The sequence below is a fragment of the Mustela nivalis genome (genome assembly GCF_964662115.1).
Source record: "Mustela nivalis genome assembly, chromosome: 7".
Classification (NCBI taxonomy): Eukaryota; Metazoa; Chordata; class Mammalia; order Carnivora; family Mustelidae; genus Mustela; species Mustela nivalis.
Window position 1 is genome coordinate 74,438,446 of NC_139026.1, and position 27,235 is coordinate 74,465,680.

The 27,235-nt window shown below is 37.6% G+C and overlaps 1 protein-coding gene and 1 long non-coding RNA gene across 13 annotated transcripts in view; one reads left to right on the forward strand and one right to left on the reverse strand.

Annotated features, from left to right (window-relative positions):
- The window catches only part of ABCC9 (ATP binding cassette subfamily C member 9), a 150,893-nt gene extending 124,912 nt beyond the window's left edge, over window positions 1–25,981 (forward strand). For 10 of the 12 annotated variants that reach the window (XM_082738589.1, XM_082738591.1, XM_082738587.1 and 7 more), the window contains 10 exons: window positions 5,814–5,915; window positions 6,487–6,607; window positions 8,039–8,169; window positions 8,922–9,000; window positions 11,984–12,092; window positions 13,398–13,501; window positions 16,366–16,499; window positions 18,272–18,334; window positions 23,068–24,599; window positions 24,644–25,981. In XM_082738589.1, the coding sequence (XP_082594715.1) occupies window positions 5,814–5,915; window positions 6,487–6,607; window positions 8,039–8,169; window positions 8,922–9,000; window positions 11,984–12,092; window positions 13,398–13,501; window positions 16,366–16,499; window positions 18,272–18,334; window positions 23,068–23,205 (981 nt within the window). In that variant the 3' untranslated portion in view covers window positions 23,206–24,599; window positions 24,644–25,981. Of the gene's footprint in view, window positions 1–5,813; window positions 5,916–6,486; window positions 6,608–8,038; window positions 8,170–8,921; window positions 9,001–11,983; window positions 12,093–13,397; window positions 13,502–16,365; window positions 16,500–18,271; window positions 18,335–19,010; window positions 19,187–23,067; window positions 24,600–24,643 lie in introns of those variants that run through there. The other 2 variants (XM_082738588.1, XM_082738590.1) reach the window with 1 other exon arrangement.
- The window catches only part of LOC309868587, a 31,974-nt gene continuing 13,662 nt past the window's right edge, over window positions 8,924–27,235 (reverse strand). Inside the window, exon 3 of the long non-coding RNA XR_014313738.1 lies at window positions 8,924–9,045. This is a non-coding gene — a long non-coding RNA (uncharacterized lncRNA). The remainder of the gene's footprint in view (window positions 9,046–27,235) is intronic.

Here is a 27,235-nt window from a genome sequence, read left to right on the forward strand (position 1 = left end):
GGACAAAGAGGCCTCTCTTTTGACTTGGAAATCAGAGGCTTATCCCTGGAAGGAGTGTTGCATTCACAAACTCGATGGAAGTTATAGTTTATCACTATCCAGATACAATGTCCGGCAGTGGGGCCCTCTTGGAGAACTGGCTATTTTTATGTGCAGTAGCTTCTGTTTCGTTTTGACCACAGGTGTGTTTTCATGGAATGTATTAGTTAGGATGGGTAAGGGCTAAGCAGTAAAATGAATACTGCTAGTGATCCCTAAGAATTTGCTCTCTTTTGTGTGAGTTATTCAGATCAGCCACTTCTCCTTTCTTAATTGATTGCCTTGAAATTATTTTGTTGTTGGCATATTGCAAAGAAAGGAAAGAAGGTGTAAGTATAGAATCACTTTGTAACTCATTAAACTTGTTAAGTGGCTCCTTCAGCTCAGTGGGGGGTCTGCTTCTCCTCTTGCCTGCCTCTCCCTCTGCTTGTGTGCACTGTCTCTCTCTCCTTCTGTCTCTCTCTGTGACAAATTAATAAATAAAATCTTTAAAAAATGGTAAATGAAGTGAAAAATAGAGAGCTAACACAAGCTCTTACTATCAATCAACTTCACACATCTGTACTCCTGAACGGTTTGAAGGGAAGTTAATGGAACTTAGTGATTTTGCTATGAGTCTTCTTGATAAAAGTGGTGCACAAAGGAGCTTCCTTTCTTATGCAGATCAAAGTGAAATTCTGAATAATTACTCTAAAATATTCCAAATTCATTACAAAAAAGTTTTGTTTTAGTTTTTTTTAGAAAAAATAATTTTTCTGACACCAAAACTCATACTCTTCATTACAGAGAGCACCTAGCACAATCCATGTCCCACAGTCCTGCCCCTGCAAATGTTACTTTTTTCCTTTCAATACTCCATAGAAAAAAGATTTTTGAGCAGTGGCAATAGTCCAGGAGTGATCTGAAACTATCTAGCTGGTATAACTAGAAGACAAGAAGAATAGCACTCTCTAAAAAAAGGGATGAGGAATATTTTTTATAATAAATAAAATAACTTTGTTATATAGCTACTAAGCTGCAGACATACTGGCTTTTAAGCTCTCGTATCTATATGAATTTAGTAGACTGTAGATTTTGAAAACGGGTTCATCCCCTGGAAAGTGTGCTATCAATGGACTTCCAAAAGCTATTCCTTACTGCTGAGATGTCAAAAACATTTATCTCTATACATTATCTTTAATAAAAAATAAAATAAGAAAATAAGATAAAAACAGAGAGGGAAACAAATTATAATAGAATCTTACATATAGAGAACAAAATGAGGGTTGCTGGAGGGAAGGTGACTGGTGGGTGGATGGACTAAACAGGTGATGGGCATTAAGGAGGGCACTCGCTGGGATGAGCATTGAGGATTGTAGGTGGGTGATGAATCACTGCAATCTGCTCCTCAAACCAGTGCTGCACTGTATATTAACTATCTTGAAGTTAAATAAAAAACATATGTATACTTTATATATGTAAAATAAATATCTTACAAATAGAAATCTATATAAATATTAAGATATTATACTTTATATATAAATTTTGACATATTTTATATACTGGACTCTTAAAAATAACAGTGTCTGATGATCATACTGAGAATCTTTCAAGTAGTTTTAAAAACATTAGCCATGAAAGAGAGCCAGAAAATATATATTACCTCAAACTTACTCATCAGCCTCCTCTCTTCCTTCCCTTTGTCTGTTTTCACTTCTCTTGCTGGCAGTATTGCCAGGCTAAGGCTATTTATCTATTACCAGAATTATCATTTTTAAGTCAATAGAAAATAATTAAATCATCTAACCGAATCAACCATTTAGCTCTATATAATGAGTGAATCCAGACCCCAATATAAAATATAAGGTTCCATAGTCAATTTAACGGGGAGAGGTGTGATGTGAGAGAAAGAGAGAAAAAGAGAAGAAAAGAGATAGATTGAGTGCATAATGTTTTGCATTTCCTTCATAATGTTTACCTTAGGCCTACTGTCTACTATCCATTTCTTGAAACTCTGTGATTATTTTATTGTTATACTTTAAAAAGAATGTATACAATTTTGAAAAAGAAAAAGTTGGATGCATCACAATTCTGGACAAATTATATTACAAATCTGTAGTGATCAAGGCAATGTGGTACCGGCACAAAAACAGACATATCAATCAGTGGAACAGAATAGAAAAACCCAGAAATCGCCCCACAACATTTTGGTCAACTAACCTTCCACAAACCAGAAAAGAATATCCAATGGGAAAAAGACTGTCTCTTCAACAAATGTTGTTGGGAAAACTGGATAGCCACATGCAGATGTGAAATGTCCAGAAATGAAACTGGACCACTTTCGTTACATCATGCACAAAAATAAATTCAAAATAGAAGAAAGACCTAAATATAAGACAGAAAACCATAAAAATCCTAGAGGAGAACCCAGGGAGCAACTTCTTTGACATCATCTACAGCAGCTTCTTACTAGACACTACCTCTCTGGAGGCAAGGGAAACAAAAGCGAAAATGAACTATTGGGACTTCATCAAGACAAAAGGCTTCTGCACAGGGAAGGAAACAATCAGCAAAACTAAAAAACATTGCATTGTCTTTTAGTTTTGGAATGGGAGAAGGTATTTGCAAAAGACATATCTGATAAAGGGTTAGTACCAAGAATCTATGAAGAACTTATCAAACTCAACACCCCAAAAATAAATAATCCAGTCAAGAAATGGGCAGAAGACATGAATAAACATTTTTTCAAAGAAGACATCCAGATGGCCAACAGACACATGAAAAAATGCTCCACAACACTCAGCATCAGGGAATACAAATCAAAACCACAATGAGATACCATCTCACACCTGTCAGAATGGCTTAAATTAACAACATAGGAAAAAAAAGATGTTGGCGAGGATATGGAGACAAAGGAACCCTCCTGCCCTGCTAGTGAGAATGCAAACTGGTGAAGACCCTCTGGAAAACAGTATGGAGGTTCCTCACAAAGTTAAAAATAAAACTAACTTATGACCCAGGAATTGCACTACCAAGTATTTGCCCAAAGAATGCAGAAATACTGATTTAAAGGGACACACGCATCCCGATGTTTATAACAGCATTATCAACAATAGCCAAACTGTAGAAAGTGCCCAAGTGTCCATTGACTGATGGATAAAGAAGCAGAATATTACTCATCCATAAAAAAAGAAGCAGTGTTCACTTCGGCAGCACATACACTAAAAACAGAATGAAATCTTGCCATTTGCAACAACGTGGATGGAGCTAGAGAGTGAAATAAGTCAGTCAGAGAAAAACAAATACCATATGATTTTACTCATATGTGGAATTTAAGAAATGAAACAGATGAACATGGGGGGAAAAGAGAGAGAGAGAGGCAAACCATAAAACACACTTTTAACTATAGAGAACAAAGAGGGTTGATGAAGGGGAGGTGGATGGGGAGATGTGCTAAATGGGCAGTGGACTCTAAGGAGGGCACTTGCGATGAGCATTGGGTGTTCTATCCAAGTGATGGATCACTGCATTCTACTCCTGAAACTAACATATGTTAACATATGTTAACTAAGTGGAATTTTTTAAAAACCAATGCGCGCACACACACACACACACACACACACGAGAATGACTATATGAATGAACAAAGCTCTTCCTCCCAATAAGGTCATCTGGGAAGAAGTGGAGAATAGAAGTTAATAAAAAGGTGCCTTGATTCAAATCCTTAGTGTGTCCTTTACCCACAGAAATTTCTCAGAAGCTGAATGGCGTGTTTCTTTATATCAAGCTGGGAGGAAGGGCCTTACTCAAAGTATCTCCTGATACTAACTTACTCTGGGACTCATCACAGAAAATTTTTATGAGTCTTTTTATAAAAGATAATATAGAAGTTACAAATTTATGGCAGACCTTCAGAAATATTAACTTTGCACAGAGGGCTGGAAGGAAAAATTCGTATTCCAAGAGTGGCCCAGACTGGTTAGATTATGCACCCGTGTAGTTGTTGCTTCAAATAAAGGGAAAAGAAAGAAGTACTGTCTAATGGAGATGTGACGAGTTGTTAACACATGGTCCAACGGGAAGAAGCAATCCAAGGAGTATTTACTACCTCTTGGGAATTTACTGCCTCAAGAGAATAACTCTGCATGATTTCTTTCTTTATTCTTTGTAAAGATCATGGAAATCATTATGGAATTAAATTTTAGAGGCTCTTTGTAACCTTTGATGTTTTATGGCACACATAAATTTTTAAGCTTCTTCAAACATTTGAAAATCATCCAGAGGAAAAAAGACATCCTGGTACATGGAGGTGGTGAAATCCAATGGGTATTTAATCTTTTCTGAGTCCTTTCAAAGTCTTTGAATTAGGTATCATTTCTATTTCCCAAAGAAACTGAGTTTCAAAGGGGTTTAAAGTATTTGTGTGGTAATTGGCAAAGTCAGCCTCTGAACCCAGAGCTCTGATTCAAGGCTGGGATTATTGATTCCTCTTCGAGACCTGGATCTTTGGATGTGTTCTAAAAAGAGGCAGGAATGCACACATGTGAGCGGATTTGAGTAACATCATTTGTTGACGCCAGCATGTTAAACACTCCCATTGCTGTCATTAAAGCCTTATCACCTAGTTATTAGGTTTTGGTTTTTTTCTTTTTAGGGATCAGAGACATGTCTAGCTAGGAAGGTCACAAGTGAAATGAGACTTTAAATAGTTCTAGAGGTGCTCATGCCTGAAATGTTACCTGCTTCTGGTACATATGACTCATCAGCATGAAAAGTTTTTAAGATTTCTTTTTCAAATGATAAGACATAACAGTGACTAAGAGTGCTGGGGAATGGGAAAGGAAGAAGTGTTCAAAAATGGACAGATGTGGGGTGTCTGAGTGGCTTAGTCGGTTAAGCATCCAACCCTTGATTTCAGCTCAGTTCATGATCTCAGAGTTGTGGCATTGAGTCCCACATTGACCATGACCTTGCTTAAGATTCTCTCCCTCTCCCTCTACCCTTCCATATACCCCCTGTGCTCTCTCTTTCTCTCTTAAATCCATAAATAAAATCTTTTTTTTTTTTTAAAGAAAGAAAATGGACAGAAGTGGCCTGTTTCTTATTTGAGTGAAAGACTGACTTCAATGAATTTTTTAAAATTTCATAGAAGAGTTTATCACTGATAGACCATAGATAATTCAGATGCTCTAAGACAGGCCCACACTTCCCATTTATGACTAAATATAACCCTTTTTCTTATTTCATGGAATCTGGAGGTTTGATGTCCCAGACTCTGAACCCAGATATTCAACAAAAAGTTTAGATATCGGTCTCAACAAGGCAGCCAGAAGCAAATTTCTGCAGGTCCCTTACTACATCGCACAAGGGAGATAGGTCATAACCCAGAAATAAGCACACATGAAATTTAAGGTAGGAAATAAAAAGTCTCCAAATAATTGTTATCTGGCAACACAGGGCAATAGAAAGGGCCGGTGGGGATGGGGCGCGGAGGAGAAAAAGAAACCCTTTGTCTGTTGCTGGTTGGGCCACAAATTGGAGCTGAATTTCTGGCAAGAGACAGACTTCTCTGAATCCATTTCTGCATGGATACAATGAGATCACTGAACTACGCCCATTCCAGCCTTAACGTGGTGAGTCGGCATTCATCCCTATCTTCGGTAGCCTTCCTCGGAAGCTTAACAGGACACACAAGAAGTGATGTGTACTGTCTTGGTGATCACATCTGTAAATTGATTGGGATCTTTTAAGAACTTGAGGAGAATCTTTTAACGCCTTTTCTTGCTTCTTTCTAGGATTATCTGGGAGCTTGCATTGTCCTCACGGCATCCATTGCCTCCATCAGCGGCTCTTCCAATTCTGGATTGGTGGGTTTGGGTCTTCTGTATGCACTGACGGTAGGTGTGGATGAAAACACCTCTTTTCATGTAGTGTTGGAGGTACTTTCTCTAGCTGTTATCAACTCCCATTCATGGACATAAGAGGAGCAGATTGAAATTCGTAACAAAATGACCTCTTGCAAATAATGGAGATTGGGGTCTAAACCCAGCATTTTAGGACACTGTGGATTCAGTTCTAATACTGCAAACTGGTTTTTAAAAACTCCTCAGAAACTATAGTGAGAGCACTTCCAAGGCTATTTGAGAGCTTTGTCTTAAGTTGTTCACAGACTATTTGGGGACACTAAAATGAATATGAATATAAATGAGATAAGTGCAAACAGAGGTACATGCAACTTGTGCAGGGAAATCGGAGGACAGTTTATGAATCATTGACATGTGAGGACCCTTGAAGAAGAGTGGACATCTCCTTTGCCTGCTTTATCCCATAACACCCTCCCTGGTGTTATGAATTGTACTACATAATGTATACTAACTGTCCAAGTCGTCCTATCCTAAGATATCCAGTGATTATAAAGATCGTTACTTTATTTCAAATGTGTTAACTTCTTTTTGTCACTTGACACAGATAACCAATTACTTGAACTGGGTTGTGAGGAACTTGGCTGACCTGGAGGTCCAGATGGGGGCAGTGAAGAAAGTGAACAGTTTCTTGACTATGGAATCTGAGAACTATGAAGGCACTATGGGTATTGTTCTGAATATTATTTTGTTTCACTCAAATATTTATTTTATACCACTATTAGTTGTACGTCAGACACATTGTCATTCTTGCTTTTGTTCTCCACTTTAATATCCAGAGAATCCCTTCTCGTCTTGACCTTGCTTTATGAGGTACACCTGAAATGATAAAACTATTTAGGCTTGAAAAGTTTGGGATACGACAGACTCCAAATGGGTATTATGTAGTAATAGTTAAAGATAATTATAAAGAATATTACATTCGTTACCAGCTTACACTATGAACTATTACGTTCTCTTTCTCAAGATCTTATTAACTAACCTAGATGTCAAGAAACTTGGATCTTACTCACTGAGATTCTCAGCTTTGCTAGAATAAAATTGGCAGGGAATTCAATACTGAAGATAGAATGATCTTTCTTAAATTCAAATTTCATGTTAAAATGCATTCTTCTGGGCGCCTGGGTGGCTAAGTGGGTTAAAGCCTCTGTCTTCAGCTCGGGTCATGATCTCAGGGTCCTGGGATGGAGCCCCGCATAGGGCTTTCTGCTCAGTGGGGAGCCTGCTTCCCCCTCTCTCTCTGCCTGTCTCTCTGCCTACTTGTGACTTCTCTCTCTGTCAAATAAATAAATAAAATCTTTAAAATGCATTCTTCTGCCTAAATCCTTCTATAGCTATCTGGGTCTTCAAGGACAAAATCCAGATAAGTTAGCTAAGACCACTAGACCCTTCATCAGTTCCTTGCCCACATATCTGGACTCATCTCTCATCACCTATCCAACATGCTGTGGTTTCTTATTATCTTTGTTCTCTCTATATATATTTGAAACAAATCTCCCCATCCCTAGTCCTTTAAGACTCATCTCAATCACCATCTTCTCTTGAAGTTCTCCTGGAACTCTCAGGTTATGCCATCTATGCTCCCGGAGCGCCTTGGGCTGGACTCCATCATGTGACTGCATGCAGTACTGTAGATCCTGATGCTTCCCCAGGATGCAGGGAGCACCTTGAGGCATGACTTCCATCTCCATATTCCCAAGACCTTGCACAACACCTCTCACATTTTTAGGCACTCAGCTGCTTGATGATTGATGGACTGAACACATGAATCAACTCACAGATGAAGTATCTTCAGTAGAATCAAGTGGTAGAATGCAGGAAAGACATGATAGTTCATGCTTCAGAAAGAAACACGCACAAAAACTATTTTGAAAGTTCTCAATCATTAGGCCTTTGCTCTGAATGTAATTTCAGTTTTAAAAAGATACAGAATTTGGCTCAGTATGACGTTAAATTTATTTTAAAAAGGATATGTTTGCATGTAAAAACATATATAAGTATGTCTATTTCTTCCTGTCTCTCTCTCTCCCTCCTTGTCCCTCCTGCTCCTTGTCTCCTTCTCGCCCTCTGATTTCCTCTATCCCACCCTCACCCCCCAGACCCCGCTCAAGTTCCAGAACATTGGCCGCAGGAAGGAGAGATCAAGATTCATGACCTGTGTGTGAGATATGAAAATAATCTGAAACCTGTTCTTAAGCACGTCAAAGCTTACATCAAACCCGGGCAAAAGGTATGGAATTCACTGCCATTTGTTTCATACAGATCAGAGAAGGAGCCACTTGCTCACTAGCTAAGCTTTTAGACATCCAGCCAAGTACATTCTCACTGGGCTCACATAAGACTCCCTACAATTTACAGGTCAAACTATCTACATAAAAGAGAAAAGAGAGAGAACCAGGATAAAATGCACATTCTTTAAATTGTATTGCCGTTCATTAGTCTCCCACGAAGATGAGGAAAATCACCAATATGTGTGTTTTTCCAAATTTCTAGCTTCTGGATCACAGCCATATCAGACATCCCCTTGAGAACTTTTGTATTTGTACTAACTTTAGTCCCAAAATGATTCATTTTAGCTACTTTAAAAAGAGGAAGTGTGCAGAAAAAAATTGGAGTCCATCTACTTTTTGTTATAAAATCATTACTTCTAAGATAAAATTGAATACTTACTTATTAGGCCAACAAGATACTAAGTGCAAAAATTAAGCCACGAAGGAAAAACACCACAGCCACATACAAATAAAAAGAGTTAGAATGAAATCATTGAAGATTTGTGAGGATTCTGTGTTTTTATCTTAATAATGATACATAAAGGACACTTAAGAAAAGAATGATAATTTATTACAACTATTTAAATAGAGGTACAGTTTCCCCATGGCATCTTTTGAAAATAAAAATATTTTTTGCCCATCTTCTGTTTTGTTTTGTTTTGTTTTGTTTTTTTCTGAATCCTTTTTTCTCTGAGTGACACTTATTTTTTAGGTGGGCATCTGCGGTCGCACCGGCAGTGGAAAGTCATCATTATCACTGGCTTTCTTCAGAATGGTAGATATATTTGATGGTAAGTTACTAACTAAATGTTCTCGTTGGCTATGTGGTGCTTTTCCTTAAAAAAAAAAAAAAAAAAAAAAAAAAAGTGAGACTTCAAGTTACCTGATCCTACAGAAATAAAGAGCAAAGATTTATGAGGACTTTGCATCCTGCAACCCATGGATTGAGGCAGGTATCCCAGATCAACAGTCTAGAATTAAAGAATGAACACAGAATTGTTAATAAAATTATTAGCTCTCAACTTGGCTCCAGAGATTGTTGTTAATGAATTCTAATAAACTGATAAAATGGAAACAAAGCCACCCATTTTGAATAGCCATAGATATAGGTGGCATTTCAAAAGGAAGGGAGAGAAAGGAAGACTGTCTTGCTTTGCTCAAACTAAAAACATACCCATTTCCATCAAAGGAAAAAAAAATGCAAGGAGGTAAATAATCTGCACTATTAATTTTGGTGCATGACTCTTACCTTCATAACAAGGTTTAATGATGTGGAACATTTTGTGGGGTGGCAACCTGCTAAGCACAAGCATATGTTGACAGTATAAAAAAATACTTATTCATCTACAGAATTATTAATAACATAATACATGGAAATAATTTAATCTTTGCTTTAGAAAAATATGTCCCATTATTTAGTCTATCAAGTGGCCTATAAACAGCTGAGCCTGTAAACTGTCTTGAGTAGAAGAGAATCCAGCAATGTGCTTGTCATCAGCTCAAGGACATGCTTCCTATTATCTGAAATGATCGCGATGAGGATTCTAGTACTTCACATTTTTATTGTACCTGACAGTTTACGATATGTAATCTATGCAACAGCTCTGTGGGGTGGAGGAGTCAGCTTATGAACAGAGATGAACTACAGGAATCGCAATCTCCTTGGGTTTTGGATTCAGGAGCAGAGTAGTAGGGATCAGCCGGTGGGTTAGCAGGTTTCTCTTCCACGGCTAGTAATAATAAATAAAACACAGATATCTTTTTTAAGGACTTTCAGTGGATTTGCCTTAAGATTTTATTTATTTATTTGACCAACAGATCACAAGTAGGCAGAGAGGCAAGCAGAGAGAGAGAGGGAGGAAGCAGGCTCCCTGCTGAGCAGAGAGCCTCATGCGGGGCTCATCCCAGGACCCTGGGATCATGATCTGAGCTGAAGGCAGAGGCTTTAACCCACTGAGCTACCCAGGCACCCTGGATTTGCCTTATAAGCCAGTTACATGATCCAAAGACAGTTGATTGACACTTTTCATTAAACAAACAAATGAACAGACAGACCTGTGGTTATAACTGAACATATTAGATTAGCCTGTTCTTTATGAATCCAGAAACATGCTGCCAGGCCCCATGTGGGCTATGAATGAGTGAATCTCTTCTTTAGCATTAGGCTTTTAAGATTTTAATAGATAGGGCGCCTGGGTGGCTCAGTGGGTTAAGCCACTGCCTTCGGCTCAGGTCATGATCTCAGGGTCCTGGGATCGAGTCCCGCATCAGGCTCTCTGCTCAGCAGGGAGCCTGCCTCCTCCTCTCTCTCTCTGCCTGCCTCTCTGCCTACTTGTGATCTCTCTCTGTCAAATAAATAAATAAAATCTTTAAAAAAAAAAAAAAGATTATAATAGATAATGTGTTATTCCTGAAAGAAAGTTTAGCTGATCACTTTGTCTCCTCTTGAATCTAAATCTAGTTGGAAAAGGGGCTCCATTCTTTGTCTGGCCTATTCATTTCATATGGCAGTTCTGTCTTTGCACAAAGTGATGTGATAAAATAATCTAACAATTTATCAATTTGAGGAAAAGATATCAAGATGGCACAAATCTCTAATAAATCTAAATACAGTATGGAGAAATTAATTAAAATGTGATATCTGGGCTCCTGGGTGACTCAGTTCGTTAAGCCACTGCCTCAGGTCATGATCGCAGAGTCCCGGGATCAAGTCCCGCATCAGGCTCTCAACTCCATGGGAAGTCTGCTTCTCCCTCTCACCTTCTCCCCTCTCATGTTCTCTCTCTGTCTCTCTCAAATAAATAAATAAAATCTTTTAAAAAACAAATAAAATTTGATATCTGTCATAGAATTTTCTTTTCTTTTTTTAAAAATATTTTATTTATTTATTTAACAGAGAGAGAACAAGAGAGAGATCACAAGCAGTCAGAGAGAAAGGCAGAGAGAGGGGAAGCAGGCTCCCTGCTGAGCAGAGAGCCCGATGTGGGGCTCGATCCCAGGACCCTGAGACCATGACCTGAACCGAAGGCAGAGGCTTAACCCACTGAGCCACCCAGGCATCCTGCCATAGAATTTTCTTATTTACAGTGCACTGTCTTGTTCATCAATAAAAAAGAGTGAATAATTTAGACAAAAATCACTGTCTTCAAGGAGTTTGTATTCTAGTTGGGAGAGAGAGAGACAATTAAAAAACGATAAGTAAATGTATATCAAGTACAATATGAAGGAAAATAAAACAGGGAACAAGGATAAATATAGGAAGGAAGAAGACCCATTAAGGAGAAAAAGTACTTTTGGTTTGTAGGAAACATGGAAACTGAATAAAAATTGTGAATTATTTTAAAAGAAAATACTTAAAGGGGGGCCTGGGTGGCTCAGTGGGTTAAGCCGCTGCCTTCGGCTCAGGTCATGATCTCAGGGTCCTGGGATCAAGTCCCGCATCAGGCTCTCTGCTCCGCAGGGAGCCTGCTTCCCTCTCTCTCTGCCTGCCTCTTGGTCTACTTGTGATCTCTCTCTGTCAAATAAATAAATAATCTAAAAAAAATGAAATAAAATAAAATTTTTAAAAAAGAAAAAATACTTAAGAAAGAGAACATACCACTAAAATGTATATTTTTCATAGAAATGCATAATGATGTGTCTAATACTTAAATGGAAAGCTTTATCTTTTGAGTTTCAACCGTGAACTAGAAAGTACTTTCAATTTATAAACAAATATTATTTTACTTTTGATTTTACTACAAGCCTGCATTTTTTTTTGTTTCTGCTTAACAGGAAAGATTGTCATTGATGGGATAGACATTTCGAAACTACCACTGCACACCCTACGTTCTAGACTTTCGATCATTTTGCAGGATCCAATACTATTCAGTGGTTCTATTAGGTAGGTGATGTATTCAACAGAAACCCGAATGTTTCAGGGTTTAACTTTTGACTCATGGGAGCGTTTTACTCAGAACTATTTTTCAGGTAGGTGTGAATGACATTATCAGGATGATACGATCAAATATTCTGGCCAACAGTTTGGTTTGGGAAACCCTAGAATTGCTAAATTAACCGATAGAAGCCAGTCCTTTATGTTTTTCCAGGAGCTCTGCTCTTTCAATTTGACTCCACAAGTCACTTTTTCCTCTGTCCTTGGGGCAGTGATTCTTGGCAGGCATTTCTAAAGTGTTCTACCCTACAGACACCTGCCTATTCCTTATGCATCTGGCTTGGGTTTAGCAGATAATGGAGTCTGGTTAATCCCTTGATTCCCCATCCCTCATAATTTTTCTTTCAGCCAAAATTGCTTTTAAGTAGTTGCTACAATCTTCTTCATGCCTGATTTATGGTTTCCTACAGGTTAAAAAAAAAAGGTATCTACTATCTGCTAAGTGCTTTAAATACTTGTCTCATTAAATCCTCAAAGCACCGCTCTAGTGTTATTACCCTCATATTATGGATAAGAATTTTGAACCTCAGAGAAGCTTTAACTTGTTTGAGTTCACGCACTTAGTAAGTGGTAGAACAGCAATTCCAAGGCAAGTTTGTCTGACTCTAAAGCGCACTGTGGCATTACGCACCAGGTCGGGTCTCTCCTTGTACCCATCCTCTGTTCTCTCTTGCTTCCCTCCTCTACCTTAATTACAAAGAAGTATTGCCACCTCTTTTTGTCTTGAAGAGAAAATGGCTGTAAGAGTGCTCGATATTCAGCTGTAAAAGTTAAAAGTTGGGGATGTATCCAGTTAGTTAGCAATGCCATAGTGAATGGATGTGTCTGGTAGATTTATTACAAATACTACTATTGTGGTTGGTGCAGCATGGACCCTCTAAGATAGCATTGCATGTTCTCCTATAATCATAGGTTCTGTAAAAATGCCTTGCTAGACACTACTCAAGTTACATTAAAGAGAGTATGAAAGTGGATAAATCCACATAATGAATTTTATCATGGCATATACAACATATAAATTTACTAACTGTATTTTCAGAAAACATTTTTCATAACATCATGTTCATCATTCATTTATTCAACCAACATGAATTGAATGCCTGCTCTATCCTGAGCACTGGTCTAGGTACTAGGGATATAGTAACCAAAACAAATGGGACTTATATTTTAAGGAAAGAATAGCAATAAGCAAACATATGTAAAAATGCTTTTATTTTTATTTATTCACTGAATAACTTATTTTTTCCCCTACAGATTTAATTTAGATCCAGAGTGTAAATGCACAGACGACAGACTCTGGGAAGCTCTAGAAATTGCTCAGCTGAAGAATATGGTCAAATCCCTACCAGGAGGTCTAGGTATATTTTCTAGAGAATACATTTATTTTTACATATGCAATTAATTTTACATATCTCTATCTATAATTTATGCTAGAATCACACAATTCATGTTAAGTACCCTTATATTTAAAATAATCTCCAACACTCATTAGGACACTTCAAAATCTAATATTTTTTCATAGGATGCCAGAGGATGAAACCTATAACAAATTCTCTTCTATCTGAACACTCCAGAGTATTCCAGTTAATACATTTAACTCTTCATTCTTTTCACTTTAGTGGTACAGGTCATTTTAACTTATTTTGTTTTATTTTACTTTTTTGGAGAGAGGGTAAAAAAGCACGAATGGAGGAGGAAGGGCAGGGGGAGACAGAGAATCTCAAGCAGGCTCAGTCAACAGCCCTGAGATCATGATCTGAACCAAAATCAAGAATGGGATGCTTAGTGGACTGAGCCACCCAGGTGCCCCAGTGATATATATAGGATATTTGAATCAGAATATTTCCCTGTGGTCATTCTCATGTGATTGACATGACCCCTGACCCACAGTAAATGGGGTAGAGGATTGAAGAGGCTACTAGTTTCAGAGTACTCCGTACCATGTAGGAGCAGGCGGTTTCTCCACATTGGCAGCATTTTCTTTGTTGCCAGGAGGGACTATTGTTTATATTTATAAATATTTATTATGTGGCATAATTTTGTGAAGACATTATTTTCTATACTTTGCTGCAGTGTTGGTTCAAGCCACCCATGTAAGGGATAAAACATGTACTCAGACAATCAGTGATCCAAATTTAGTCCCAGAGGTAGACAATTTCTGGCAAATAACTGATGATAGAATAAAACCATAATAAGGAAAGAATATAATTAACAAAACACCAGACAGACACCTGAGTGTCTCAGTCGGTTAAGCATCTGCTTCAGCTCAGATCATGATCCCAGGGTCCTGGGATCAAGCCCTGCGTTGGGCTCCCTGCTCGGTGAGGACCCTGCTTCTCCCTCTCTCTCTGCTTGTGCTCTCTCCCTCTCTCCCTCACTCGCTCTCACTCTGTCTCAAATAAACAAATAAAATCTTAAAAACCAAACAAAACCAGAAAGTGCACCATGTAATCTTTAATTCATAAAAATGGTGACTATATGTAATTTGGGACTTTTGCTTCCTTGAAATCTAAATTTGTAAAAGTTGGTTGAAATTTTGATTTAATATATAACATGTAGTTGCAATCTTGTTTTGTTTTGGCATCTGAAAAAAAAAAATCAGCCCACAAAATATACCGTGTTTATTTGGGAAGGAGGACCTACTCAAAAACAATACTTTTTATTATTTTAATTAAGTCCCAAGGGAAAGGCATCCCACAAACAGAAATTCAGATAGCATTTCTTTAAAGATAGTTTTATCAACTTCATAGTGTTAGGTTTTGGGAGCAATTCCAGGGATCTGAATGAACTTTCCCATTGTAATTTTGATGTATTGCATGGTGAGCCAAGCAAGTCTACTTGAGAAGTTGATAATGCATATAGACCCTTCTCCCGTGGTATTTAGACACACCTTTAGTAGTTAGGAATATAGGTAATCATGACTCTGTAGTCCTCTTCACTCACATGAAAGATGTATGCACCTATTCTGAATCATGGGCACAGAGTTCAAGCGTTATGGTGTAGCGTAAACAATAGAGGATTGTATTTACACTATGTAATTGAATGTTGTTTATGTTCGCTGGTTTCACAAAGATTACATCAATTGTTTGATAAAGATCTGGTTCATACCAGTTCTGGTGAAGAACATCTATCATCTCTCACACCCTCCTTATTTATTATGTAAACTTAAAAATTTAGAGAATAAAGGTATAGCACCCAAGGATGAAAAATTCCAAGAATTTGATGCAATGAGAAAATATAAAATAGAGATTTGTGACTCTACTAGGAAGTGTTAAAGAGATATTTTGAAAACAGAATTTATCTTAAACTGACAATAAGACAGCTTACAAAATATGGACGGAAACCAAAAAAGAAAAAGAAAATGATAGTGAGGATCTAACATTCATTTATCCATCCAATAATGTTTTATTCAGCTGCTGTGTCAGATGCCAAGTGCTGAGGATACAATGACAAACAAAAACAAACCCAGTCCTTAACCATATGGAACTGACAGTCCAGTGGGATGGTATAATGAAAAAAGAAATGGACACTGGGGTCAAGAATGTTCTGTTTCTTTCTTTTTTCTTCTTTCTCTCTTTTTAAAATATTTTATTTATTTATTTGATGGAGAGAGAGAGAGAGAGATCAACAAGTAAGCAAAGAGGCAGACACAGAGAGAGACGGGGAAGCAGGCTCCCTGCTGAGCAGAGAACACGATGTGGGGCTTGATCCCAGGACTCTAAGATCATGACCCAAGCACCATGTAATCTTTAATTCATAAAAATGGCATTCATAAGGCAGAGGCTTAACCCACTGAGCCACCCAGGTACCCCAAGAGTGTTCTGTTTCTTATTGAGTTCTACTGTAAATTACCTGTGTGATCATGGCCAAGCCACTTCATTTCTCTGGGCCTCAGATAATTATATTAAGTAGTGTCCTTAGAAAATTATATTAAATAATTAAAAAGCTCTCAGGTCTTCCATTCTTCAAAATACTTACCAGTATTTTATATCCGCTATAAGGATATAAAGATATTCACCACCTTTTGCCAAAATGAGGATGGCCCAGGTTCATCTTCATTTTCCTGAAGTAAAAATTCCCTTCACCTTTCCAGTATGAAATCTTCGCAACAGTACACTACGATCCCCCATTCTCTTGTAGGACATTCCTATTTTTCCCTACTCTGCTCAAGGAAAATGTTAACAACATTTTAGTGAAATCCTCGCTTCTCTCTCTGATGTAGATGCAGTTGTCACCGAAGGTGGGGAGAACTTCAGCGTTGGACAGAGACAGCTGTTCTGCCTTGCTCGGGCCTTTGTCCGCAAGAGCAGCATTCTTATCATGGATGAAGCTACGGCTTCCATTGACATGGCCACAGTGAGTGCATTCAAGAGCTGGGGAAATGCACATGAAAATGACAACTCAGTTTTTCCTGATTGGGTTCGAAGTCCTTAGTGCTGTTGTTTTCAGTGTCTTCTCATTCATCTCTCTCTCTCTCTTTTTTTTTTTTTTAAGATTTTATTTATTTATTTGACAGGCAGAGATTACAAGTAGGCTGAGAGGCAGGCAGAGAGAGAGAAGGAGGAAGCAGGCTCCCTGCTGAGCAGAGAGCCCGATGCGGAACTCCATCCCAGGACCCTGGGATCATGACCTGAGCTGAAGGCAGAGGCTTTAACCCACTGAGCCACCCAGGCACCCCTCATTCATCTCTTTAATTAACTGATGATAGCTCATTGAGAATTATAGTAAAGGAGACATGACAGTCTACTGCCAGTAAACATGAAATAAATTAGCTATCACTTTTTGATAAATTCTTAAGGCAGTAAAATTCCAGTGCTCAGTTGACCTGAGTACTATATTGTATTCAAGCATTCAAGTCTTACGCCATGGAAGTAATAAAATGAAGTATGCAAGATCTTCATTTAATAGAAATCGCTAACAAAAATCAAACATTATTTTCTAAAGCAAGTTGAAGAAGGATTCTCTAGAACTAATAATGATCTTCTCAATGTGTTCATGGTAACAAGCCAGAACTTTGTCTTTGAAAGAATTATTTAAAACTGTTAAATACGCCAAGAAGGATCTGTTTAGAAGGCTGTGACTGAGTGGAGAAAATGTCACATTAAACCACAAACTGTATGCACTAGCAATTAATGGTGTTCTTACACAAGTTAACTTGATATTAAAAGTTTGGCATCAGAAAGGACAAAAATAGAAACATCCATAAACATGATATTCTCTTGCTGCACACTCTAGATTGGGTAAAAAAAAAATCCAAAAAATTGAAAGTTTCAGGATTATTAACAGCCAATTATATATGGAGATGCTAATTTGACATAATTTATTTCTACTAAGACTAATCAGTTATACAATGTTATATATCCTTCTCAAAGTTCATGGAATTTAAAGTAATAAAATAATTTCTAATTAAGCCAATTCACTAAAAAAGCATAACTACATCAGAATTAGTATTAACTGCTAAGGATTTACAATATTGGGGGTTATTATAATACAGTCTCAGTGGAGATGAGAAAGGAAGGAAGAATGAATTAATTGGCAATAAACCACTTCACAGGAAGGAAGTCTTGGGAATCAAGTTTTCCTCTGAGAGAGAGAGAGAGAGCATGAGTCTTTATCCAGAACATCTTTCAAAATATAATGATACCAATAGTTTGTGAATGAGATAAAAATGGTTTTTGCCTGGATGGTTCTTTTATGAGTCAAAATCCAAATTTAGGGCATGTGTTTTATTTCTTCCCTTTTCTGACCCAAAGTTAACACCATTTTAGAGTTTTATTAGTTTTGAATACATACTGTTTGTGGCATACTTTAAGTGAGCATTTCCATGACATTTAATTTCATTTTCCCCTTTCAGTTCCCTGGTAACAAATCTATCAGTCATTCTGGGTTGATCACTAAGTTTTATTTGCCTTTTGAAGACTCATATCGAGCCCAGCAGAAGCTTGCTGTGGGGACTGCTCCACGTGGCACCTTCCAGAGAAGACAGGAGCTAGGAGTTCTCAGAAGGGAGGGACCTGGGTGGGGAGTGGGAGGAGGCAGGGGTGCCGTCTTTGCTCTCAGGGACAAAATAGTATGGTGAGAAAAAGGAATCCAGAGAAAATTCAGACTTTATTTATTTTTTTTGGCAGGAAAACATTTTGCAGAAAGTGGTAATGACAGCTTTTGCAGACCGCACCGTTGTTACAATAGCTGTAAGTATTGGACACAGGGCTGATTTCCTCCTCTTTGGTTTTTGTTCTAAGATTCAATAATCTTTATTCTGGGGCAATTCAAGTATACATATGTTGGATTATGTATCTCTCTGCCAATGCTTCTGCATCTGTGCAAAAGAAAAAAATGAAATAATAGCTACAAAAACAGCTATACTGGTTTTTTTCCCCAAGCTGTTCTACCTAGCTTCCCTGATTTACATTGATAGGATATCCTAAATCGAAGGATTCCAGCAGGAATGTCTGTGGGCTTTTTTTTTTCCCCTACCAGATTTAGTTGGTAGTTCATATGGGGTAATTCTCTTTTCAATAATATAATCATCTGATGAGCTGTTTCAGAAGCAAAATTCTTCAACATGACTACCAGTTCTGCTACCACTTACACTCAATTTCTGTTCCTATTCACGTAAATGTTTAAAAAAATGACATCACAGCTGAGGCAGATACATTCTCTGAGCACCAATCCAACTGAAGAATTGCCCAAACCTTTGTATTTGTAATCGCTTACTTACAGTAGGCCGTGGTTTCTTCTCTTTGCAGATGGAAGGATTCTTGTTTACATTCAGGCTTAATGTGTAACAAGAACTTTTTTAAATGAATCACCTGGACATTTTCCCTCTTGCTGATTCTTGTCTTTCCATTTCTCTTTTCTCTCCAGCACCGTGTCTCTTCTATTTTGGATTCAGGTCTTGTTTTAGTCTTCTCTGAGGGTATTTTAGTGGAGTGTGATACTGTTCCAAATTTGCTCGCCCACAAGAATGGCCTCTTTTCCACTTTGGTGATGACCAACAAGTAGACCGTCATCAGCTACTCTGCCAACTGTCCCATTCTCTGGTAGTTATCTTAAGGGAACCCTCTCAGCCAGGCAGAGCTAATGCAATGACTAAAGGGGGTGGTGGGGTGAGGGAGCGACATACATGGTATTCTCACATAAATCAGCTCAACCAGCTGCTTCAGTTACGTCCAATATGGAATGAGACGCATGCATACTTTTCTTACATGTATAGGCGAGAGAGGATTTACCGAAACCCAAGAACCAGATTTACCTCTGTTAAGATAGAGGACCTTAAGAAAACCAATTTCACTCTTTTGGGGGGGATATGTTGTATGTGTCCTTAAAAATACGGTACCTGTTCTTTACCTGTCCTAGAAATTGCATTTTTTTTCAATTTACAGAATTATTTAGGTTTAACTGTTGAATACTGGAACCTATGCATGGAGTGCTGGCTTATGCTTTCATTTTTGTGAATGATGCATGGAGAAAGCGCACCCTTGGAAGTGCAACTCTCTTAAAGTGGTAGGAAATGATTCCCTTCAGAGCCCACCTTCTGTACACTGGGCCTAAGTAAAGAAAAAGCCTCTTTTCTCCCACTTTCCAGAAAACTCTGCTCTGGAGGAGTTACCAGATTAAGTCATTCATCCTAGACGGTGAATGATTTTATGGGTGCGAGAATTGGTTAACTTGAAACAACAGTTCTCACTGGAAAAGGTAGGGAGGTATTTGGGGGAGGGGAGGAGAAGGAACAGGTAAAGTGGGAGAGAAGCAGACCTTCGTCTACTGAAAAGACTAATTTTCTCTCTACTCAGAAGACTAGTTTTCTATCTTCTGCATGAAGCATGGTATTGTTGAGTGGCCCCATTTAGTTTATACCTGGAAGATTGCTTGAGCATAATTTGTATTTTTAACCAAAAAATTATGTTCTCTTTCTTGTCCACCTGCATTCACTGGACACTCTTCCATAGACCTCTGTATCTTCCACTCATTTTTCATTTCAAGACCATTGATGTGGGGGTGACCACTAGGATACTTCCCCACGGGAAAACAGAAAGCTGTGGGTAGGATGAATTACCAGGCTCTTAACAGAGAGAGCGCACCAGCAATCTGTGGTAGAGACCTTGTAGAAGGATTCTCAGCTCTGTTAAACAGTAACTGTTCTTTCTTTCCTGCTAAAAGCTATTTTGTTAATTTTGTTAAGTACAACTGAAAATTGTGAAAGAACTTGAAAAGATAACTTTCTCTGGCTTCTTAAAGGATGTCTTAGTGCACCAAAACAGTGCATGGCATTTATTTATGAAAGTGATTTTTTTCTACTTACCATTGATTAGATTAATTTCTCTAGAGTATTTTGAAAATTGCATCAGTGCCCTTATAATTGACACTACACTTTCTCAAGCAAAAAAATAATTTGGATTAATGGAATAAGCACCACATATATTCCTTTCTATTGGCCAAGATTTTTCCATGTTTTTCTTTTTCTTTTCTTTCTTTTTTTTTTTTTTTTTTTTTAGATTTTATTTATTTATTTGACAGAGAGAGACACACAGAAAGAGGGAGCACAGGCAGGGGAGTGGGAGAGGGAAAAGCAGACTACCTACCAAGCAGGGAGCCTGATGCAGGGCTCGATCCCAGGAGCCTGGGATCGTGACCCAAGCCCAAGGTCGATGCTTAATGACTGAGCCACCCAGGCGCCCCTTTATTTTTATTTCTTAAATAAACATTATTTTAGTATAATAAGGCAATGTTTATAACATTCTATTTAGGGATTTAGAGGCCAGATTCTTTTTTTAGCATCGTGATATGGTTATTGAAGAATTAATCTTTTTTGGAGGGAAAATATACAACAGATATTAAACAGTTTATTAATCTTAAGTTCATTTTTGTTTCTAAATGCATGGGTATACAAGTAACTCTGGTCTTCTCTCAAAGATAAATAAACATTATCCTGAAAATTTGGCAATTCATAAATATATATCATTCATTACCAATATTCAGTGGATGATAGGTTCATCTAAGGATGTTGGAAATAGTGGGACATGTTCTGGGCTGGCATCTTTATTATCCTCCATATATGTCCTACTTTTCTCCTGTAGTTGTCCCAGCCGTGACTGTTTGTTTTTCTGAAAGCATAAGCATTGAGACTACCCCATCACGTGGCCCAGGGCACGTGATAGGCTAGGGATGGCTTTATATTGGACTCTGGGTTATTAGGAGAAAGGACTTCAGAAAACTGTATCAAATTAACAGATGATATTTGGGGGTTTGGCACTCCCATCAGCATGCTGAGATTTTGACCTGCATAGTCCAGGTCCAATATGGTGGCCCAGAACCAAATGTGGCTACTGAGCACTTAAAATGAAGGTAGTGCAACTGAAGACATGTAAGTATGAAATACACACTGGATTTCGAAGATCTGGTACTAATAGAAAAATTTAAGAGATACCATTACTGATTTTTGTATTGGTCATATATTCAAATACTTCAAGTATGTTAGGTTAAAATATATTATCAAATGGATTTCATGGGGTATCTAGCTGGCTCAGTCGTAGAGCATATGACTTCATCTCAGGGTCATGAATTCAAGCCCCACATTGAGCATGGAGCTTATGTTAAAAAAAAAAAAAATCAACTGGATTTAATATAACTTAACCTAGATTTCACCTGTTTATTTGTGCCTTGAAGCTGTGGATTTAAGAAATTTAAAATTACCCGTGTCTTACATTGATGATCCACATTACATTTCTATTGCACAGCACCTATCTTACCAAGAGAAGTAAAAGACCCATGACACAGATTTTTCCCTTGTAAATTTTAAAAATGAAAAATAAGAGTAGTATGTGCTTGTATGAGTCAGACAAGGTGCTGAGTTCTTTTTACGTGGATTACCTCATCTGACCCCCACCCCCATCCTGAGAGGCAGGTACTATATTCATATCATCATTTTATAGATGTGGAACTTGAGGCATACAAAGTTGAGTTTGCTGATCAGGATTGCACAACCACACAGGCGGGGAGAATACCCATCAAGCAGAATACCCACCCAGTGTCACCTAAAGCCTGTGCTGCTAATAACGGGAGGTGAGCCACCCTTGAAAGCAGCAGACACTCCCTACAAAGGAATCTGATAGCAGGCGGAAATATCTCATGTTTTGAAGTTAATAAGCCTGATTTTATGTTGGTTCTGCTGCTTATTACCTATGCGATCTCCTGTTTTTGCTTTTCCTCTGTGAGCCACTATGGTCTTGCGCTTAAAGCAGAGAAACACTCACATTTGAGGAATGTTTAACAATGAACAAGCACGTGCGTGGAAAACCTAATGTAGAATATATGGTCAATAGGTGGTAGCTTTTTTTTATTATTAATTACCAATCCCAAAGCTTCTCTCCAAAGAGTACCAGGTGGAAAGCGAGCACAAGTGTGTGGCAATGCTCTCCAAAGACTGCGAGCCGGCACGTCTAACGTCCTGGATAAGTCATTCTAACACTGCACGCCTGAATGGCCTTCCCCAAAGTGTGTTTGCAGAATTGAACCACCGTCCAAGGCTCTTCAGGTTGTGCGTTGGACCACGAATTAGTTGATTCTACCCAAAAGATAATTTTAGTCTAGGTTAAACTGTAACATAACTGGTTCACGATGGGTCTTCTTATCAATTAATTATTTGACAAACAAAATTAGCCTCCTCACACGTCCATGAAAGTGCTGAAACTCCTATATTATTACACTCAATTTAATACATCCAAGACCCAGTCACACTCACCAGTATTTAAACCGATGTACATAATGATATGTTAAATAAGACAGAAAGAGAGGCTGTGCTTCTGTTTTAGTACCTCCTAGCACCCCAAGATAAATAATCGGTGAGACATGCCTATTCCATTGCTTTGGCTCATGAAATTTGTAACAAGTACCTGTATTTTTTTTTTTTTTTCACTTGCAGCATCGGGTTCACACTATCCTGACGGCAGACCTGGTTATTGTGATGAAGCGAGGAAATATTTTAGAATATGACACTCCAGAAAGCCTCTTGGCTAGGGAAGATGGAGTTTTTGCTTCTTTTGTTCGTGCAGACATGTGAAGGGATGTCGTAAACCAATACATGGATTTAAAATAATGCAGTCGTAACCTATTTAATGAATCATCAGCTTGACCTTCAAAACGTGGCATCTTAAATTTTTACACTTTTGTAAAGCATATTTGTTGTGTTAGGGGACTTTGTAATTAGCTACGATGTCACTTTACCCATGAATACTGTATTTCCTATGTTGATATTTCTTTTTTGTTTGTTTCCCAAGATCTTACTGCTTAATATGCTCATTACTGATGATCTTTCTAATGATTAAACCCTTTACCTTTAAGAATAGCAGACTGTATTAAAACATGTAAGTTACTTTAAGTGGTAAGTCAACAGCTGTAATTTCTCATAATTTTAAGGCTGGTAAATATCTCTCAGGCATAGAAATCACCATGAGTATTCAGTGTGTTTATCCTCTTATTTATAAGAATATGTTTTTTATTTTGTTGGTATCCCCAGATGTTATTGGAAGAGAATTAAGAGGACAGGTTTTCTAATCAGTGAGAAAATAAAACACACAAGTCCATTATCTACTGGATGAGAATATTCGGTGTTCATTATCATTCGTAGTAATAGTGATGCTTCAGTAGTCTCTTCCTCATCTAAATTGTTTCCTGTTACCAAGAAGTCATTTATGGTAGCTTTGAGAAGTCAGTGCCTTAACCAGAAAGATCATGGAAAGAGTTTGGGTATTTGAAAAATTAGACTCAAGTTTCCATTTTTACCTCTCTAGTCAGGAGAGAGTTCCTAAGGTATCAGGAATGATGTGCTTTTTCCAGACTAAAGTTCAAAGAGCAAATACTTTCAGTTCTTCTGCGACAGGCCAGCTAAAGCTCTCTATGATTTAATTCACCAACAAATGTGGTTATGATCCTGAGCCCTAAAATTCCACCTTATTCAAGATTCAGGAGCATAGACAAGTGGTCTCATTTGCTTCTATAAATATATATGGAACAAGTGTCTATTTCAAGGTGGAAGAGTTTACTTCTTTTTGACATTTCTACCCAGTGGTGTCACACATGTATCCACTTGGTACTGCTCTAATTTTAATGCACATGTAAAAAGTGAATAAAAATGTTACTCTAATTTTAATGTGTATGTTAAGAGTGCATCAAATATGGATGGAATATTAGTGTTCTGTTTGCATATAAATAAATTTTAAAATACTCAAAGTTACCTGCACTGTCACACTAAACAGTCCAAGCTCTCTGCTACAATTCTACAATTCTGTGCCCATCTAGTATAAAATATAATGGGTTTTCGTATGAAGACCACATGCATTGTTAGATTTTGAAGAATTGTGATTGATAGAAAAAGAGAATTTGTGCTTCCTCCCTGTAGTTTTTACGTTCAGTTGATTGTATTGTGTATTTGCTCTTGGGAAATTTGTAATACTTGTTGAATGGCATGTATGACTGGGTCTTCACCTATAGAGTCCCAGTGTTTACCCAAAATAAGTTCCATGAGGATGGACAGACATGTTCTGTGTCATTTAGTTTGAATTGACACCTGTGTAAATATAAAACCTCATTGAGAAAAATCCTCTTAATGTTTCCAAAGCTAAACAAAACAGAATCAATAACTATTCAATCAATCTTGAAAATATTTTCTGAAAATTCTACCAAACTCCCTCAAAGTATTTCTGGCAAGGAAATGTTTTGTAAGGCTGCATTTATATGAGGCTTTCTATCAACTTACATCTCATTCTCACAGAGAAATGGGGATTTACCCATAAGAGCAACCCCTCTCCATATTTGTAAATTATACCACTCTACAGAAATGTCAACGGAAGTATAGCTAATGACGCTAAACTAAGAATCACATAAATCATTCTGACACCCAAGTGGTCACTAGTTCCCTCGTAACTTTTAGTCACTTACATTGAGTGTTTAATTGTTTCCAAACTGAACTGACCGAATAAAGTCAGGAATAACTTTTTTAATTGTTTAATCATCTATTATGTTTCATATATATATATATAATGTTATATTGAATACAGAAATATCTCAGCTTGAAATAATTTTTTACTAAATAGGTACATATCTATAAAAGATGAGCCTTAACTAAATCAAATTTTATACTCCCCAATTTTACACTTAATTAACCAAAATCAGCTTTAGAAATTTTAAATCCTTAATGTTTGTTAAAAGCAATAAATGCATAAAGATTTATATGAAAAGTAACAAGTTTACTGATATCACTGTGAGGTTTTAAAAAAATCTATCTTAAAGGACTGTGCATCCTTTATTTTTGTGCTACTACTCATGATCCATTTAAAAGTCAGCTTAGCTCTAAATGAGATACCAGAAGATTGGTATTGGAGATCACATAACTGATGTTTGAGATCTGGGACCATGTCTCTTTGTCTTTATGTTCTTTGCATTTTATACAAGTGTCTAGCCCACAGTAAGCCCTTAAATAAGTGTAGTATATTGATCCACTGATTAGTCCCACCACTAGCCATGGGCCTGAAACTCTGGGTTATTCTCTTCACTTCTTGTGTTATGTTTATTCTACCATGAAAATATACTGGCTTGGTATTATATAATAAATTACTCTTTCTCTTTGCTTGATTAAATAAGGTTATTATTCTTTCACTTATAATCTCATTGGGTATCAACCAGGATGATCAATAGTTGTAAATCGATAACACCCTGCTCTGATAATTTTGTTTCACATTTTTCACTTGTCCTGCACTTCATTACTCTTATAGATTGGTTCTATGTGGAAGTTGTCATTAACTGAAACAGCTGTATCAATAAATTTTTGACATCTCTAACTCAATAGCTGGATGTCTGGACTTTCCCCTAAGGTTTATTGATAAATTTTTATGGTTATCTTCCAATATAACTTATATCACTTATTTTGTACTTTACTCTTTGGACTTCCGTGATTTGTAGTACCATGATAATTCACTTATTGACCCATTATCTAAAGTTAAATGCAATCTTCCCATCTTAGCATTTTAGCATAAGAAACAGTAGTCAAGAGGATGTGTCCTGTGACTTACATTTATTTTTTTCTTGAATAACTATACATCATTCCCAATAGCAGTAAGGTGCGCCTGGCTCAAACTTTCCAGTGAAAGGACTTGTTGGTGTATTTCTAGCAAGTGTCTCCAGATGAGATTCGTAACTAGCCAAGTCTGGGAATCACTGGTCTACCTCAGTTATCACGCAGTCTTCTTTGATACGATAACATGGAGCCACAGAATACTGAAGGTGATTTTCACTTGCTCCCTCTCTTTCCTGACATTACCATCTTCTAGATTGCTAAAATGGGTCTCTCAGTGTCACTGAATGAACCCTTAGTTCCATGGTAAAGGAAACGTAGAGGTAAATAAACTGAATCTTCCCTGAGAAGATTTACACTGGGGTTCTGAATGCTATTTCCTTTTGTTTTGTGGTTTAATCACTAATACGAAATTTAAGGGGAAAATGTCTTCACAAAGATGCAAAGCCTTTATCTTCCACATGTAAATTAGCTATCGAATTATTTGTACATTATTCCACTAAATTTGGGGTCATATTTGCAAATGTTTACAGTCCATAAATGTGAGCACGTTGGGTAGGTTTCACTGTTGATGTCTCACAATATGGAAAGAAGGTAAGTTATCTGATGATTATTCCCCTTTCCACCTTCAACTTTTTTTTTTCTACAGGTGTTGTTATCATTGCTGATATGTGAAGGTTGATATATTCATTCTATATATCCACTATATAAGATTTAAATTAGTTCTGGGGCGCCTGGGTGGCTCAGTAGGTTCAAGCCTCTGCCTTCGGCTCAGGTCATAATCCCAGGGTCCTGGAACAGAGCCTGGCATTGGCATTGGGCTCTCTGCTCAGCAGGGAGCCTGCTTCCCTTCCTCTCTCTATCTGTCTGGTTCTCAGCCTACTTGTGATCTCGGTCTGTCAAATAAATAAACAAAATCTTTTTTAAAAAATGAGTTCTTTTTTGGGGTGACTGAGTGGCTCAGTCTGTTAAGCACCTGACTTCTGACTTGGGCTCAGGTAGTAATCTTTGGGCCGTGGGA